Source organism: Poeciliopsis prolifica, unplaced genomic scaffold, assembly GCF_027474105.1.
Source record: "Poeciliopsis prolifica strain line A6 unplaced genomic scaffold, Auburn_PproV2 SCAFFOLD012, whole genome shotgun sequence".
Classification (NCBI taxonomy): domain Eukaryota; kingdom Metazoa; phylum Chordata; class Actinopteri; order Cyprinodontiformes; family Poeciliidae; genus Poeciliopsis; species Poeciliopsis prolifica.
Window position 1 is genome coordinate 5,738,422 of NW_026562387.1, and position 17,044 is coordinate 5,755,465.

Sequence of the window (17,044 nt, forward strand, 5' to 3'; positions counted from 1 at the left end):
GCTTCACAATTGGTGACTGCATGATGTTTCTCTAACACTGACAGGGTTGAAGTGGGTTGTAATGCTTTATTTTTAACTAAGAAGCCGGACTAGATCAAGAGGTCTGTTTGTACCATCTGAAAGAAAAAAACAAAAAAACAGGTGAACTTGAAAGTAAACATCAAACACCAAAATGTAACCAAGACTAGGAGATCAACAGTTGAATTGTACCAACTCATACAACAGCGTCTTACTTGTCAAGGAGAAACCCCATAATGCCAAGAGCTGCCAATCCCAAGACTCCTAATAAAGCATAAATCAGGACTCCCGCTGTACCTTTAACAAAAAAACATGCTCAGTTTCTCTTACATATAAAATATCTTGGCTTTAAATACTGTTATTGAACAGAAAAATCTGAACTGGCGGTATTATATTGTTTTTCTTTTATAAAGCACAGTTTAAACCGATGCAATAGTTCTTCATTAATAAAATGAACAAACAGATGAAATGTAGCCAGAATAACAGTTCTTAGGATATTGACGAGATGGCAAAGTTTTCAAACGATAATTTCAGCTTCTTTCCTAAATTAACATTTTATTATGCTTAAAAATGTTAATATCTCAATATCTTTGAGGATTTTGAAATGGAAAAGAAAAGAGGAAACATAACTTACTTTTTACTCTGAGCGTTATTGGTGATGATCTCTGTTTACCCAGCTCATTTTCAGCTTCACAGTAGTACTCATTGCCCTCAGTAAATTTAACCTTGATAATGATGCCTGTAGATATTTTACTGAACATCTTGGAGCCTTTCTTGAACCAGGTGATTTTGGGGGGAGGATTGGCTCTGGTGGAGCAGATCAGCTCCACCCAGTTACCTTCTGACAACAAACTCGATGGGCTGATGGATGCTGAGGTGGCTTTAGGAGCATCTGATGGAAACGGGACATGCATGAACCTAATTTATCAGAAACCGCTGAACCATGGCCTAATGACAGGACCACTTACATAAAACTCTGAGAGTCTCGTCTTTCTCTGCTGTCTTGTCTTCTAAATCTGCAGGATGTCTGGTGGAACAGCTGATGATGTATCCATCATGTTTGTCAGACAGAGTGATGGTCTCCTGAATTTTAGTTGTGAATCTTCCCTCTGTGTTTTTCTCTGTTTGTCTGAGAGAGTCTTGTTTGAGATTCCAGGTGAGTCCAGGTTGTGATTGTGGACAGGGAGTTGAAACTGAGCAGGTTATAGTGACAGACTGATCCTCCTTCCATTCACCAACAGGGATATTAATGCTCGGAATAAAAGGAGCATCTGAAATTTCACATCAGACACATATTTTACCAATTAAATTATTGTCCAATGCGTGTGTCACAGATGTTCACATGCTGAAAACATGAATGTTGTCTGTATAATAAATGCATTGCACATACATACATATACATATATAAATATATACAAAGAACTATAATACAAACACAACATTTGTTTTTGTTCACCTTTTTCATGAGCCAAACAGAAAAAAACTGAAACATTTTCTGTATAACTATTTCTCTCAAATATTGTTCACTAATCTGTGTAAATCTGTGATAGTGAGCATTTTACCTTTTCATAAATAATCCCTGCCGCCTTGCAGGTGTGGCATCTCGAGATCCTGATAAGACAGAATGATTACTGCCCATTGGTGCAATGGGTCACTCCAGATACTGGAGATATTGGTGGGTTTTCAGACCCACCAATTAAGCAAACAGCACATTTCAAACTGGTCTTTTACCAGGCACACCTGTGTAGTCATCATCACCAGTATGTTGATGTGCTTGAGAGATGGGTTGGATAAACTTTTTGACAGGAACAGTCCTCACTGTCACAGATTTAGACAGACTAGTGAACAATATTCGGTTACAGAGAAATTATTTTAGATCTTTGAGTTCAGCTCATAAACAAATGGGAGCAAAAACAAAAGGGCTTCGTTTATATTTTTGTTCATATAAATATATACACTGCCTGGCCGAAAACAAATCACCATCAAGAAAAAGGTCACAGACTCTAATATTTCATTGGATCACCTTTAGCTTTGATTTCATCAAGACTCATCATTGGCATTGTTTTGATAAGTTTCTGCAATGCTTATCAAAACACACACGATTTATTTCCATCCAGTGTTGCACTAATTTTTCACCAGGATCTTGGATTTTGATTACTGTAGACTCTGAACACTGCACGAGGTCTTCTCCAGCACATCCCAAAGATTCTCAGTGGGGTTAAGGTCTAGACTCTGTGGTGGACAATCCATGAGAGAAAATGATGCCTCATGCTCCCTGAACCAGTCTCTCACAAGTCAAACCCCATGAATCCTGGCAATGTCATTTCTGAATATGCTCATGAGTGAGGGAAGGAAAAAAACCCGTTGAATGACCTGGTCAGTATATTCAGGTAGTCAGCTGACCTCATCCTTTGAGCTGATATTGCCGAACCCAGACATGATCACCTGCATCAACCTCACATTGCAGCATTATCTCCACAGGTTTGATAGGAGACACAAAGCATGATGGGTAATCACATCATCTGCCTCTCATATATATATATATATATATATATGTATATATATATATATATATATATATATATATATATATATATATATATATATATATATATATATATATATATATATATATGTATGTATGTATGTGTATATATATATATATATATATATATATATAATATATATATATATATATATATATATATATATATATATATATATATATATATATGTATGTATGTATGTATGTATGTTTGTGTGTGGGTGTGTGCGTGTGTGTGTGTGTGTGTGTGTGTGTGTGTGTGTGTGTGTGTGTGTAAATGTATATATAGAACAATATGCATTACCCCTGGTGTCAATACAGAATCTTCTCGATGTGTCACTACCACGCTTATTACTGGCCTCACAGTAATAGTCTCCTTCATTAGCAGGAGAAGCACTGAAGGAGTGAAACTGATCAGTAGTTAGCTTCGTGGTTCCATCTTTGTTGTTCCTGAACCAGGTGAAGTTGACCTGAGTAGTGGCTTCGGTTTCGCAAGTTAGCTCAACCCAGGTACCTGTTGTCAGCAGACCTGCTTGATTTATGTATGCCTTGGTGTTTTTAGGAGCCTCTGAGGAAAGTGACATGACATATTTACTTCATATGGCTTTGTTACTAAAAATTTTATTTTAAAGTGCATTCAAAAAGCTTTTACTCAACATCAATATCAATATTTAACTCAAGAATGATTATCCAATCGGAGGGCTATACCTATTTGCTTGGTTAGATCAAGATAGACACTCTATTTTGGTGGCCATTTAATGTATACACACACAATATAACACACACATTTTATTTTTGAGATGCTGATATTTATAACTCCAGTTCCAAAAACAGCTATGGAGAAGATTAAGATACCACTATACTGAGCCCCATTGAAAAACTCATGGTTATTCCACTAAATATTGATTTCTGAACTCTTCTTGAGTTAAACCATCAGCATTATTCTTTCTAAGTTAATATGTTTTCTTTGCACTATATGAGATCTAAAAGCACTAAAATTCTCTGCACATACAAGATATTTTCAGTGCTTCATCAAATAAAAGAACAATGATAATTTTACTTAAACATATACCAATAAAAAAATAAAATCAGAAACTGATCATCTTAATAATTTTCTTAAATTTTTGCAGTACATATATATATATGAAATATATATATATATATATATATATGAAATATATATATATATATATATATATGAAATATATATATATATATATGAAATATATATATATATGAAATATATATATATACACATACATATATATATATATATATATATATACATGAAATATATATATATATATATATACATACATATATATATATATATCATTATATATAAAAATATAATGAAATGATAAATGAAATGATCCCAAAAGCAAAACAAGTAGCATTACCAATGAGGTCAAGAACGATGACACGCGATCTCTCCCTACCAATCGCATTTGTGGCCTCACAGAAATAGTTTCCTTCTGCAGTAGGAGTGGCAGTAAAGCTGTAAGTTGGATTTTCAGATACTTTAATGGGTCCTTTTCTGCTCTTCTTGAACCAGCTGAATCTCCTGATCGGAGGGTTGGCTTTGCTGGTGCACATTAGCGTCACCCAGGTACCTTCTGACACCACAGATGCCGGATCGATGGATGCGTCAGTTCCTTTAGGAGAATCTGAGGAAAATGAGACACATATTTACTATATTTGGGTGTTTTACTAAAAATTTTCTTTGAAAGAACATTTAATCAACGACAATATCATGTAAGGTAGACATTAAGGCTACTGCAGTGCTTTGAAACCTGAAACATTTTATTGCTTGTTTCCCCTTCAGATTATATTAAAACTTGTGAAAAGTTGTCACTCACAATCTCAAAATGATACGTTTTCAACTTAAAGAATATTTGGATGGAAACAAAGGCATTGAACTGACACAATTTTTCAAATATCACAACCTGTTAAATTGTAAATTGATCAAATAAATGGAATAAACATGAATTATACTGTGCTGATATGATCACTTACATGAAACACTGAGAGTCTTTACTGACTCTGGTGACTGTTTGAATTCTCCTTTCACAGGATATCTGGCAGAGCAGCTGATAATGTATCCATCATGGTGGTGTGTCAGAGTGATAGTTTTCTGGATTGTAGTCATAAATATGTCATCCTTTTTTTGCTGTAATATTCTGGTGGAGTGTTGGCTGATATTCCAGGTTAGTTCAGGAGGTGACTGTAAACAGGGGGTATTAGCTGAGCAGGATACAGTGACAGACTGACGCTCCTTCAGCTTTTGTCCAGAAACCACAATGATGGGAGGCCGTGGAGAATCTGTAGTTTCAAACCAGATGTCGAAACCAAAGATGGTGGTGGTTTCAACATCTGCTGAGTGTGTATTTCATTGTAATAAGAAAATACTTCTCTTACCTACAACTTTTAAAGTCAGAAAATCGTCACAAAATGTTGCTCTCGCGTCCACGTTCTCAATTCTTAACATGTACGAGTCTGCATGACGTGGTGTTAAATTAGAAATCCGAGTGGTGCAGTTGTGCCTCCTCAAATCTCCCGTCAATTGCATTTGATGAGAGTTAACTGTCCCGCTGCTGTTATAATAAACTTGAGAATCTTCCAGATAAAGATAATCCTTAACATGTTTCATCCAGATTCCGTAAATGGGTTTTGTGCTGTCAAATAGTGGCAAAGGATCATATCTACACGGAATGTCGAAACAAGATCCCACCAGAGCTTCGACCTCCTCAGCTGGTAAATAAACGTGGAGGTCTTGAACATTACGACAATGAGCCACAGCACCTGTAAAATAGAAGAATAAAAAAAAAATAAAGTGGAGAGATATCATCCTGTTACATTGACCATCGAACATGAAGCTTCATGTTACGTGTGAATACTTTCAACCATATCAGAATCAAATATTTCAGACTATAAGTGATTTATGTGACGTCTCCAAATAAAAGGGACTAAACAAACAAACTCACCTGGAGGAACGAAGACAATCAGTAAAATGCCGACTATCAGGATGTTGTTATACAGGTGACAGAGCTTCTTCATCTCTCTGACTGGAACAAGCTGATGATGAGATTAATATTTTTAAAGCTGTCTCTTGATCAAATCAGAACTCAGTTGATTAAAAGGCAGCAATTAAACATTTTGAAAAATATGTCATGATTATTTCATAGCATTAAAATGATTCTGTAATATAATAAAAGTCAGGAAACATACATAACGATAAATCAAATCAACACAAACTTACCAAAAGAAACCTGCAGCTAAATCAGAACCAGTTTAGATAAAAAACTGAATGGATTTTAGTGGATCAACAGCAGGTCAGACCACCACTTTCTATGATTCAAAGTAAATGTGATGGATATGTAACCTTTCTCTGTTCGTCGTAGGTTGACTTCACAACAAACATTCAAGCTGGTTGAATGTTTATCATATGTAAAAGTCAGACATCAGACCAGCAGTTTGTGCCACAAAGTTAAGGACAGTAAAAAGGCACAGGCTGACTGTCATAGTGTAGTGGTATTTAAAATAAATTTACATTAAACATCTACATAGCTAATCTTTTCTTCTCTATAAATGAAGATATGTAATTTTACTAGATGGAGATTACACACACTTTATATTAAAAACTAACACACGACTGAGAACTGACATGTTACCTTTTATCAAAAGTTGAAGCAGAGATAACAAGAGAGAAGATCAAGCTGGTGTTAACATCAGTCCAGGCCCTATACATTAAATAAAAATACAATAAATAACCCCAAACAAACTACAGAGCAATTGTTCCTAATAAACAGTTGACATCAGTTAACAGTTGTAAACTCAGAGATAGCTTAAATGTGAAATATTAATTATGAAACAGCGAAAATATATACAAATCATTACAAAACATTAAACACTGCATAATATTAAATTAGTCTAACATACATGTTAAAATATAGTACTGTAAAGAAAGCACAGAGCTGATCTTAATACATACCAGAGTTAAAGATGGCAAAAGGGGACGAGCCTACTGTTACTAGTTGCTACGGTAACTACTGGCTGTCAAGAGCAACAGAACTTATATAGCAATAAATGTCAGGAGAAAAAGACTTTATATTAATAAAGATTATTTTGAAGAATATGTAACCCGAGTGTAAAGTTCCGATTTTCTACTCTTTTGTCTTTTAGCCTTAAATCTCGCGATGTTTTAATAGCATTATGAGTGATTCTCGCGAGATTATTATTTAGCCAATCGCGGCTGAGTAGTGGGGACACAAGTACCTTCCCAGTTTACCGGCTAGGTATATTAGCTCAAGCGAAAGGGCGTGAAGGGTAGAACGCCTTGGAAGGTGCAGAGCTGGCAGGTCAGTTAAAGCGTAGTATCATTTAATTTCTGTAAATGTGTACGATGCTCACTTAATGTGCTGAACTATAGGAGCCCATTATTGTGAGCCGGAAAGGGAGATGAAAAAGATCCGGTAGTATGACACAAAACTGCGGAACTGGTGAGTGTTTTTGTGAATGACTTAGCGTTGGCTTATAATCACTGCTGTTGTGTAGCCACTAAAGAAAAACTGATTGTACACTCCTTTTGATAACCAAAACGGGTAATTGAAGTATTTATTGAGCACTGGTTTATATTAGTAATTTACATTTCATGTTAATTGATAATATGGTGTATATTTATTGAATGTTTCATGAATGTAATTTATATTGAATTTTAGATTTATTGCAATTGATTATGATAGAATTATTTATAATACGAAGTGTTATTTTTGAATTGTGTATACACTAAGAATGTTAGATCATAAATTATATTGAGGAAGTGGTCCTGTTTTGTTATTCAGGCCAGGTGGATGGTGAGCTAAGAGACCAGGCCTAGAGCCAAGGAAAGATTTCACCTGTTGGTGACAGAAGACTGCTTACTTCTCCTACCCAGCTGGTAGGAGAATCCTGCAAAGAACTCTGTTCCTTCTTTGATTGGACTTTCATTTACCCAGGACGTCAACCAAGTCCGGGATACTCGCCTTGTTGATGAGCCTGATTAATCCCCATTCGGGGTGAATGGACTAAGGGGGGGCGTGAGATGAACTTTGGGAACGATTAATTAATTAGTTTTTTGTCGTTTGTTGTTTTTTTCCTTGTATTTTTCTTTTTTTTTTATTTAATTGCTTTTTTCTTCCTTTCATCCATGGCTATGTTGCACATCCCAATGTGTGGTTCTAAATATGTATATATGATATTCACAATGTAAATACAAAACACTCGCAGCTGCAAAACTCTAGCCTAACTGCTCTTTCTTGAGTAGTACCTATTCTTCTGAAAGAAAAAGAGAAAGGAAACTGACCTATTATCTTTGTTAAAAGCCATTTATACTGAATAACAATTTAGGTTGTCTTTTCAAATATGCTACAAATGCATCAAATAATTTAGCCAAATTTCACAACTATTATTTTGAAATACAACCTCGTTACTGATTAACAAGTGGAGTCTGTCAACATGAAAGAGGAAGTCACTGTTTAATTTTAATGTTAGTGTCATTCTTCAAAGATGATTTAGATCAAATAACTCCACATGATGCTTTTCTGTTGATATTCAGAAATATGTCCAGACATGAATGGACAGTGTCAGTATTGACCTACACATGTTCAACACTGGTTGATTTTCTTGAAGGACATTGGGCTGAAATCTCTCAGTCCTCCTTGACCCACCCCTCCATTCTCATTTGAGGATATAAATTTTGTCACTTCAGTAGATCAGGGGGATACGTGGTGGAGCGGGTCCAGAAGAACTGTGAGAGCAAACACTAAAGGACGCCAAAGTTGACACAAAACATTTGTCAACAGGGCTGATATGTTAACCACACAAACTTCAACCACTGGAGCAGATTCAGCACCAGAGAAGGAGGGAGAATTAGAGATTATGAAGGGATTCGTTGTTGTTGTTGGAGATGAGAGACTCACTATTGGGTCACTACTGGGGCTTTGTGTTTGGAGGCCACTGGGTGTTTGACTCCAGACTTCCTCGTGTCATGAGGCTGGAGTGTATTGAACATTCTTATGGAGAATATTTGTAGACCTAAACACAAATGTTTAGATTTAGGTGTTTGTTAGACACACTCTCAGGTGGGATGCATCTCCCACTCAAAATATCTTGTATTACCATGTGCCATGTGTTTTAAAAAGATGTTGTAACTGTTTTTATGTATGAATATGTTTGTTGATGTGATTACCATCACCCACAAAGAAAAATCATTCTCACCGCTTTCAGAGGAGAGCTTTCAACGCACTTCTAAAAGCCCCACTACAAGTTATTCCTGCCTTGAGCTTTAAACTCCTACCTTCATATAAAGTTCTCCAAAGAAACATAATTCCTCCCAGGGGGTTGGTGCAGGTCAGCCTGTGTCCAGTTTGAGTGAAAGGAGGCGCGTCCAATCTGCCATAAAGTAAACTTCAGCGATCAAGTAGTGGCATCGTACAAAGCCAGTGGTGTGATTGGTCAGCTCTCCCGGCTTTAAATTCATCAGCTATAAACCTATCTTTTATGAATAAATCCGCTCCACAAGTGAAACGCTCAGAGCAACGGAGACGACTGCAGTCCGGCATTAAAAAAAAGAAAGTTACGCTTTTTTTGTAATTATTGAGCTAAAATCAAAAACAAGCAACACTTCGCCCAGCGTGGAGAAGGCCAGGCAGTGCTAGTAAAGCATGTCCTGCTGCGAGGCCTATGATACACTGGGGGGAACTCCTTTATGTAGGACATCCTTAGGCTAAAGCAAAGTGAAAACACAATTTTTACAACTAAAAAAACTAGTGATCAGGCCCCGAAATCTGGGTGTAGTGATGGGCTCCGACCTGAACCTTTAGAGACACATAGAGACAATTACAAAGTTGGCTTCCTATCACCTGAAGAACATTACCAGGTTTTTAGGACTAATGTCAAAAAATATATATCAAATCCCAGCTGCAGCCGGTCAAGAACACTGCTGCTTGCATTCTCACTAAAACCAGAAAACTAGAACAAATCAACCAGTTTCTAAAGTCCTAACTCTCGCTCCCTGTAGTTCAGAGAGTGGACTTTCAAAATATTTGTCAGTTTATAGATCACTCAACAACACAGCTCCAAAATACACCAAAACCCAGATGTTGTTGCTTCAGCTTTCGACACTGCTCAGGTTTTTTCAGCTAGTCTGGTTTGCATCTCCAGAAACAAACACAGATAGGAAGTATCAGCTTCTAATCATCACAAAACTAGAACAAACTTCCACAATACTACAAAACAGCTGAAACACAGAACTGCTTAAAATAAAATAAAAAATCACCTGATTAGAGTTTCCTTTGAATAGCAGTGGATGGATTCAACATAATTGACTTGTATTATTGATTTTCATTATTGCATTTTGACTCAATGTAATGTTTATTGCTTGTTTCACAATTGGTGACTGCATGATGTTTCTCTAACACTGACAGGGTTGAAGTGGGTTGAAATGCTTTATTTTTAACTAAGAAGCCGGACTAGATCAAGAGGTCTGTTTGTACCATCTGAAAGAAAAAAAACAAAAATAAAAAATAGGTGAACTTGAAAGTAAACATCAAACACCAAAATGTAACCAAGACTAGGAGATCAACAGTTGAATTGTACCAACTCATACAACAGCGTCTTACTTGTTAAGGACGAATCCTATAATGCCAAGAGCTGCCATTCCCACGACTCCTAATAAAACATAAATCAGGGATCCTGTTGTTCCTTTAACAAGAAAACATTCTCAGTTTCTCTTACATATAAAATATCTTGGCTTTAAATACTGTTATCTTACATTTATTACTTCTTTTGCAGAAAAGGAAAAACTGAACTGACGGTATTATATTCTTTTTCGTTTGTAAAGCACAGTTTAAACTGATGCAATAGATTAAATGTACCCAGAATAACAGTTCTTAGGATATTGACGAGATGGCAAAGTTTTCAAACAACAATTTCAGCTTCTTTCCTAAATTAACATTTTGTTTTGCTTAAAAATGTTAATATCTCAATATCTTTGAGGATTTTGAATCGGAAAAGAAAAGAGGAAACAGAATTTACCTTGTGATCTGAACGTTATTGGTGATGATCTCTGTTTACCCAGCTCATTTTCAGCTTCACAGTAGTACTCATTGCCCCCAGTGAATTTAACCCTGAGAATGATGCCTGTAGATATTTTACTGAATTTTTCGGGGCCTTTCTTGAACCAACTGAATCTGGATGGAGGATTGGCTCTGCTGGAGCAGATCAGCTCCACCCAGTTACCTTCTGACAACAAACTCGATGGGCTGATGGATGCTGAGGTGTTTTTAGGAGCATCTGATGGAAACGGGACATGCATGAACCTAATTTATCAGAAACAGTTGAACCATGGCCTAATGACAAGATCACTTACATGAAACAGTGAGAGTCACTTCTGTCTTTGCTGTCTTGCCTTTTTTATCTCCAGGATGTCTGGCAGAACAGCTGATGATGTATCCATCATGTTTGTCGGACAGAGTGATGGTCTCCTGAATTTTAGTTGTGAATGTTCCCTCTGTGTTTTTCTCTGTTTGTCTGAGAGAGTCTTGTTTGAGATTCCAGGTGAGTCCAGGTTGTGATTGTGGACAGGGAGTTGAAACTGAGCAGGTTATAGTGATAGACTGATCCTCCTTCAATTCACCAACAGGGATATTAATGCTCGGAATAAAAGGAGCATCTGAAATTTCACATCAGACACATATTTTACCAATTAAATTATTGTCCAATGCGTGTGTCACAGATGTTCACATGTTGAAAACATGAATGTTGTCTGTATAATAAATGCATTGCACATACATACATATACATATATAAATATATACAAAGAACTATAATACAAACACAACATTTGTTTTTGTTCACCTTTTTCATGAGCCAAACAGAAAAAAACTGAAACATTTTCTGTATAACTATTTCTCTCAAATATTGTTCACTAATCTGTGTAAATCTGTGATAGTGAGCATTTTACCTTTTCATAAATAATCCCTGCCGCCTTGCAGGTGTGGCATCTCGAGATCCTGATAAGACAGAATGATTACTGCCCATTGGTGCAATGGGTCACTCCAGATACTGACTGGTTTTCAGACCCACCAATTAAGCAAACAGCACATTTCAAACTGGTCTTTTACCAGGCACACCTGTGTAGTCATCATCACCAGTATGTTGATGTGCTTGAGAGATGGGTTGGATAAACTTTTTGACAGGAACAGTCCTCACTGTCAGATTTAGACAGACTAGTGAACAATATTAGGTTACAGAGAAATTATTTTAGATCTTTGAGTTCAGCTCATAAACAAATGGGAGCAAAAACAAAAGGGCTTCGTTTATGTTTTTGTTCATATAAATATATACACTGCCTGGCCGAAAACAAATCACCATCAAGAAAAAGGTCACAGACTCTAATATTTCATTGGATCACCTTTAGCCTTTATATATATATAAAGTCAATTATTTGAATTTCTTTCTTAGACAGGAACCCAGTTCCTCCATTATTATTATTATTATTATTATTATTATTATTATTATTATCATTATTATTATTATTATCATCATCATCGTCACAGTTCTGATTAGAGACACTCTCAGTGAGTGCCGGTTGGAGACATCCTCAAAGGAAGCGGATCCAAGTGGAAAACCGTCTGGACCGACCCATCTATATAATGTGCATCAGAGGAAGTCCTCAGGCTTCCTCTGATGCATCGCCTTCACAGCATGGCAGCTGAAATGTTGCCCGGCAACGGCAAACGGACATAAACTGACAGGGGGGGGGAGCGGGGCTAGCTGATGATGCGGCTGATGGACTGCAAGGAGGGGAGCTCCTCGCTTTCGCTGATGTGCAGGGTCTTCTGGGAGTTGAAGTCCTTTGGGGCCAGAACCTGTCGGCAGGTGGGACACACCTGGCAGTGTATATATATATAAAAAAATATATATATATAACCCTAACCCTATATGTATATATAGATTCATATATATATATATATATATATATATATATATATATATATATATATATACACATATATATGTATTAATATGTGTGAAAATGTATCAATAAAAAAACATGCATTACCAAAGATGTCAACACAGACACTTCTCGATGTCTCACTACCCAGACTATTTGTGACCTCACAGTAATAGTCTCCTTCATCAGTAGGAGTGGCAGTGAAGCGGTGAACCTGAACCTCAGATACTTTAGTGACTCCATCTTTGCTGTTCTTGAACCAGCTGAATCTACTGATCGGAGGTTTGGCTCTGCTGGAGCAGCTCAGCTCCAACAAGGTACCTACTGACACCAAACCTGACGGACTGATGGATGCCCTGGTTTCTTTAGGAGAATCTGAGGAAAATTAGACACATATTTAGTTTATATGGGTATGTTACTAAAAATTTTATTTGAAAGAACATTCAACAAGCTTTTAATCAACATCAATATCATGTAAGGTAAGATGTTAAGGCTGCTGCAGTTCTTTAAAACCTGAAATATTTTTGAACTTGTTTTGTCTTCAGTTTATTTTAAAACTTCTCAAAATCATGAGTCATAATCTCCAAAAGATCCTTAATTGATGTACTTTTTAATTACCATGAAATATTCATGGTAATTAAAAGGCATGAAATAAACATGCCTGAAGTATAGTTGGAATGAATATCATTAATTGACCTGTAATATTTCTTTTAATAACCCAAAATGATATGTTTTCTTCTGAAACAAAGAATATTTGCATCTAAACAAAGGCATTGAACTCACACAATTTTTCAAATATCACAACCTGTTTTATTGCAAATTGATAAAGTAAATGGAATAAACATGAATTATGCTGTGCTGACATGATCACTTACGTGAAACACTGAGAGTCTTTACTGACTCTGGTGACTGTTTGAATCCTCCAGTCACAGGATATCTTGCAGAACAGTTGATTTTGTATCCATCGTGTCTGTATGTCAGAGTGATGTTCTCCTGGATTTTAGTTGTAATGTTTCCGTCTGTGTTAGTCAATATTTGTCTGATAGAGTCTCTTTTGAGATTCCAGGTGAGTTCAGGAGGTGAGTGTACACAGGGAGTAAAAGCTGAGCAGGATACAGTTACAGACTGATGCTCCTTCAGATTACTTCCATAAACATCAAGGGTGTGATTCCAAGGAGAATCTGTGGTTTCAAACCAGACATGTCATAAAGTGAAACACAACACAAAATACAGTATTAATTTCTTGGACATTATACCTACAACTACAACACCATTTTACTCATCAACAAGCTTTTAATTCCATGAAACATTTCCTTTATTGACCCTTTACTTGAGACAGACTGATGCAAACTCCGCCATGGCAGAAGTCAAAACAACCAATGTGCTCCTTTAAAGCCAGATGAAAATAGACATCTATAACCTTATATCCTTCTATTTGGTTGATTTCACTTTAAAAATGGTCAGCTGCACAAACAGGCAAGGAAGCAAAGCAAACTTGCTGCTTTATCTTATAACTTGTAGTGAGGAAAGATACGGCGGTGCTGGACAGCAGCCGTCAATCATAATGACTGTCATCCCTCAGTGTAACTGTGGATTTGCAGTGAACACTTTTTACAAGGTAAAGGTTTACAATGCTCTTTATAAGTAAGTATGATTAGAAATATGTCAAAAATCGCATTATGGAGAAGGTACGCGTTTAACCGTCAGTAACCATGGAGACAGTGCTGCACAGTCCTGTAGCCTAACATGTGTGGTTAAAAACTCTTTTGTTCGTTTTTAAGGCTGCTCCAGTACAAGGAGGAAGATGTGTTACGATTACAGTCAAATTAGCTTGACTGGAACAAGAAGAAGCCATGAATAAACTGGAAAAAGCAACTTGGGAAAACAAGTTCACTTCAAACGACCGTCATGGCGCCTCAAATGATTAAGTGACACTGATGAGGTCAACTAATAATCACATGGAAGCAACTCAATGCTTGTAGGCATGTAGACATGGCCAAGATGATCTGCCGCAGTTCCAAGCGAATATCAGAATGGGGAACATAGGTGATTTACGTGACATCGAACGTGGCATGGTTGTTGGTGCCAGAGGTCAGAGGAGAATGGACAGACTGGTTCAAGTTGATAGAATGGCAACAGTGACTCAAAGAACCCTTTGTTACAATAGAGGTTTAAAGAAGAGTATATCTGAACGCACATCGAACCTGGAGGCGGCTGCGATACAGCAGAAGAAAACCACACCGTGTGCCTCTGCTGTCAGCTAACAACAGCAAACTTTATGACCACAGTGTACACATTTTCTGATGGCTACTTCCAGCAGGATAATGCAGCATGTCATAAAGCGCGAGTCATGTCACACTGGTTTCCTGAACACAACAATCAGTGCACGGTACTCAAATGGCCTCCACAGTCAGATCTCAGTCCAATAGATCACCTTTGAGATGTGGTGGAACGGGAGATTCACATTATAGATGTGCAGCCGACAAATCTACAGCAACTGCATGATGCTACAATGTCAACATGGACCACACTCTCTGAGGAATGTTTCCAGTACCTTGTTGAATCTATGCTACCATGGATAAAGGCAGTTCTGAAGGCAAAAGGGTTCCCAAGACAGAACTAGCAAGGCGTACCTAATAAAGTGGCTGGTGAGTGTATGTTACATAGAAAAGACAGAAAAGCTCTCTTACCTACAACTCTTAACATAAAAAAATCTTCACAATATGTTGCGTTCATTCCCTCGTTCTCAATTCTGAACATGTACAAGTCTGTATGAAATGGTGTTACATCAAAAATCCGAGTTGTGCAGTTTTTCCTCCACAGCTCTCCAATGATTTCCATTTTATGGGTGTTCATTGATCCGCTGCTGTTATAATAAATTTGAGATTCTTCAACATTTTTATATTTCTTAGTATATTTCATCCAGATTCCATAAGTGGTCTTTGTGCTGTTAAATTCTGGCACAGTATCAAATCTACATCGGATGTCCACACAAGATCCAGACAGAGCTAGTATCTCAGGTGGTACATGCACATGCATGCCTGTAAAATGACTACAATGAGCCACAGCACCTGTAAAACAGATGAATGATGAAAATAACATGAAGAAAAATCATCCTGTTACATCGACTATCTGATATGAAACTGAACTACGATTCAGCTTCATGTTAGGTGTGAATCATTTGAACCATATCAGAATCACATATTTCAGACTATAAGTGATTTATGTGACGTCTCCAAATAAAAGGGACTAAACAAACAAACTCACCTGGAGGACCGAAGACAATCAGTAAAATGCTGACTATCAGGATGTTGTTATACAGGTGACAGAGCTTCTTCATCTCTCTGACTGGAACAAGCTGATGATGAGATTAATATTTTTAAAGCTGTCTCTTGATCAAATCAGAACTCAAATGATTAAAACGCAGAATTTAAACATTTTGAAAAATATATCTTGATTATTTTATAGCATTAAAATGATTCTGCAATGTAGTAAAAGTCAGGAAACCTACATAACGATAAATCAAATCAACACAAACTTACCAAAAGAAACCTGCAGCTAAATCAGAACCAGTTTAGATTAAAAACTGAATGGATTTTAGTGGATCAACAGCAGGTCAGACCACCACTTTCTATGATTCAGAGTAAATGTGATGGATATGTAACCTTTCTCTGTTCGTCGTAGGTTGACTTCACAACACACATTCAAGCTGGTTGAATGTTTATCATATGTAAAAGTCAGACATCAGACCAGCAGTTTGTGCCACAAAGTTAAGGACAGTAAAAAGGCACAGGCTGACTGTCATAGTGTAGTGGTATTTAAAATAAATTTACATTAAACATCTACATAGCTAATCTTTTCTTCTCTATAAATGAAGATATGTAATTTTACTAGATGGAGATTACACACACTTTATATTAAAAACTAACACACGACTGAGAACTGACATGTTACCTTTTATCAAAAGTTGAAGCAGAAATAACAAGAGAGAAGATCAAGCTGGTGTTAACATCAGTCCAGGCCCTATACATTAAATAAAAATACAATAAATAACCCCAAACAAACTACAGAGCAATTGTTCCTAATAAACAGTTGACATCAGTTAACAGTTGTAAACTCAGAGATAGCTTAAATGTGAAATATTAATTATGAAACAGCAAAAATATATACAAATCATTACAAAACATTAAACACTGCATAATATTAAATTAGTCTAACATACATGTTAAAATATAGTACTGTAAAGAAAGCACAGAGCTGATCTTAATACATACCAGAGTTAAAGATGGCAAAAGGGGACGAGCCTACTGTTACTAGTTGCTACGGTAACTACTGGCTGTCAAGAGCAACAGAACTTATATAGCAATAAATGTCAGGAGAAAAAGACTTTATATTAATAAAGATTATTTTGAAGAATATGTAACCCGAGTGTAAAGTTCTGATTTTCTACTCTTTTGTCTTTTAGCCTTAAATCTCGCGATGTTTTA

General features: G+C 36.5%; 2 protein-coding genes across 5 annotated transcripts; both read right to left on the reverse strand.

Moving 5' to 3' along the window:
* On the reverse strand, positions 1-6,732 carry LOC129364627 (myelin-associated glycoprotein-like). 2 transcript variants are annotated; one of them, XM_055037392.1, is made up of 11 exons: positions 6,555-6,732; positions 6,235-6,303; positions 5,548-5,638; positions 4,982-5,365; positions 4,580-4,885; positions 4,003-4,230; positions 2,868-3,131; positions 987-1,289; positions 653-910; positions 234-315; positions 1-116 (listed from the first exon to the last, which is right to left on the reverse strand). In XM_055037392.1, the coding sequence occupies exons 3-11, from the start codon at positions 5,618-5,620 to the stop codon at positions 95-97; spliced, it is 1,920 nt and encodes a 639-aa protein (XP_054893367.1). In that variant the 5' UTR covers positions 5,621-5,638; positions 6,235-6,303; positions 6,555-6,732; the 3' UTR covers positions 1-94. The 2 variants fall into 2 exon arrangements, with proteins under 2 accessions (XP_054893367.1, XP_054893366.1); XM_055037391.1 differs by having other exon boundaries at positions 2-116; positions 3,964-4,230.
* Positions 6,733-9,994: 3,262 nt separating this feature from the next.
* Positions 9,995-17,024, reverse strand: LOC129364633 (vascular cell adhesion protein 1-like). Of its 3 annotated transcripts, XM_055037402.1 has the most exons (10): positions 16,832-17,016; positions 16,512-16,580; positions 15,825-15,915; positions 15,248-15,628; positions 13,433-13,738; positions 12,666-12,932; positions 10,971-11,273; positions 10,637-10,894; positions 10,222-10,303; positions 9,995-10,098 (listed from the first exon to the last, which is right to left on the reverse strand). In XM_055037402.1, the coding sequence occupies exons 3-10, from the start codon at positions 15,895-15,897 to the stop codon at positions 10,077-10,079; spliced, it is 1,692 nt and encodes a 563-aa protein (XP_054893377.1). In that variant the 5' UTR covers positions 15,898-15,915; positions 16,512-16,580; positions 16,832-17,016; the 3' UTR covers positions 9,995-10,076. The 3 variants fall into 3 exon arrangements, with proteins under 3 accessions (XP_054893377.1, XP_054893378.1, XP_054893379.1); XM_055037403.1 differs by lacking the exon at positions 15,248-15,628 and having other exon boundaries at positions 16,832-17,014; XM_055037404.1 differs by lacking the exons at positions 9,995-10,098; positions 10,222-10,303; positions 10,637-10,894; positions 10,971-11,273 and adding an exon at positions 11,693-11,811 and having other exon boundaries at positions 16,832-17,024.
* Positions 17,025-17,044: the final 20 nt, after the last annotated feature.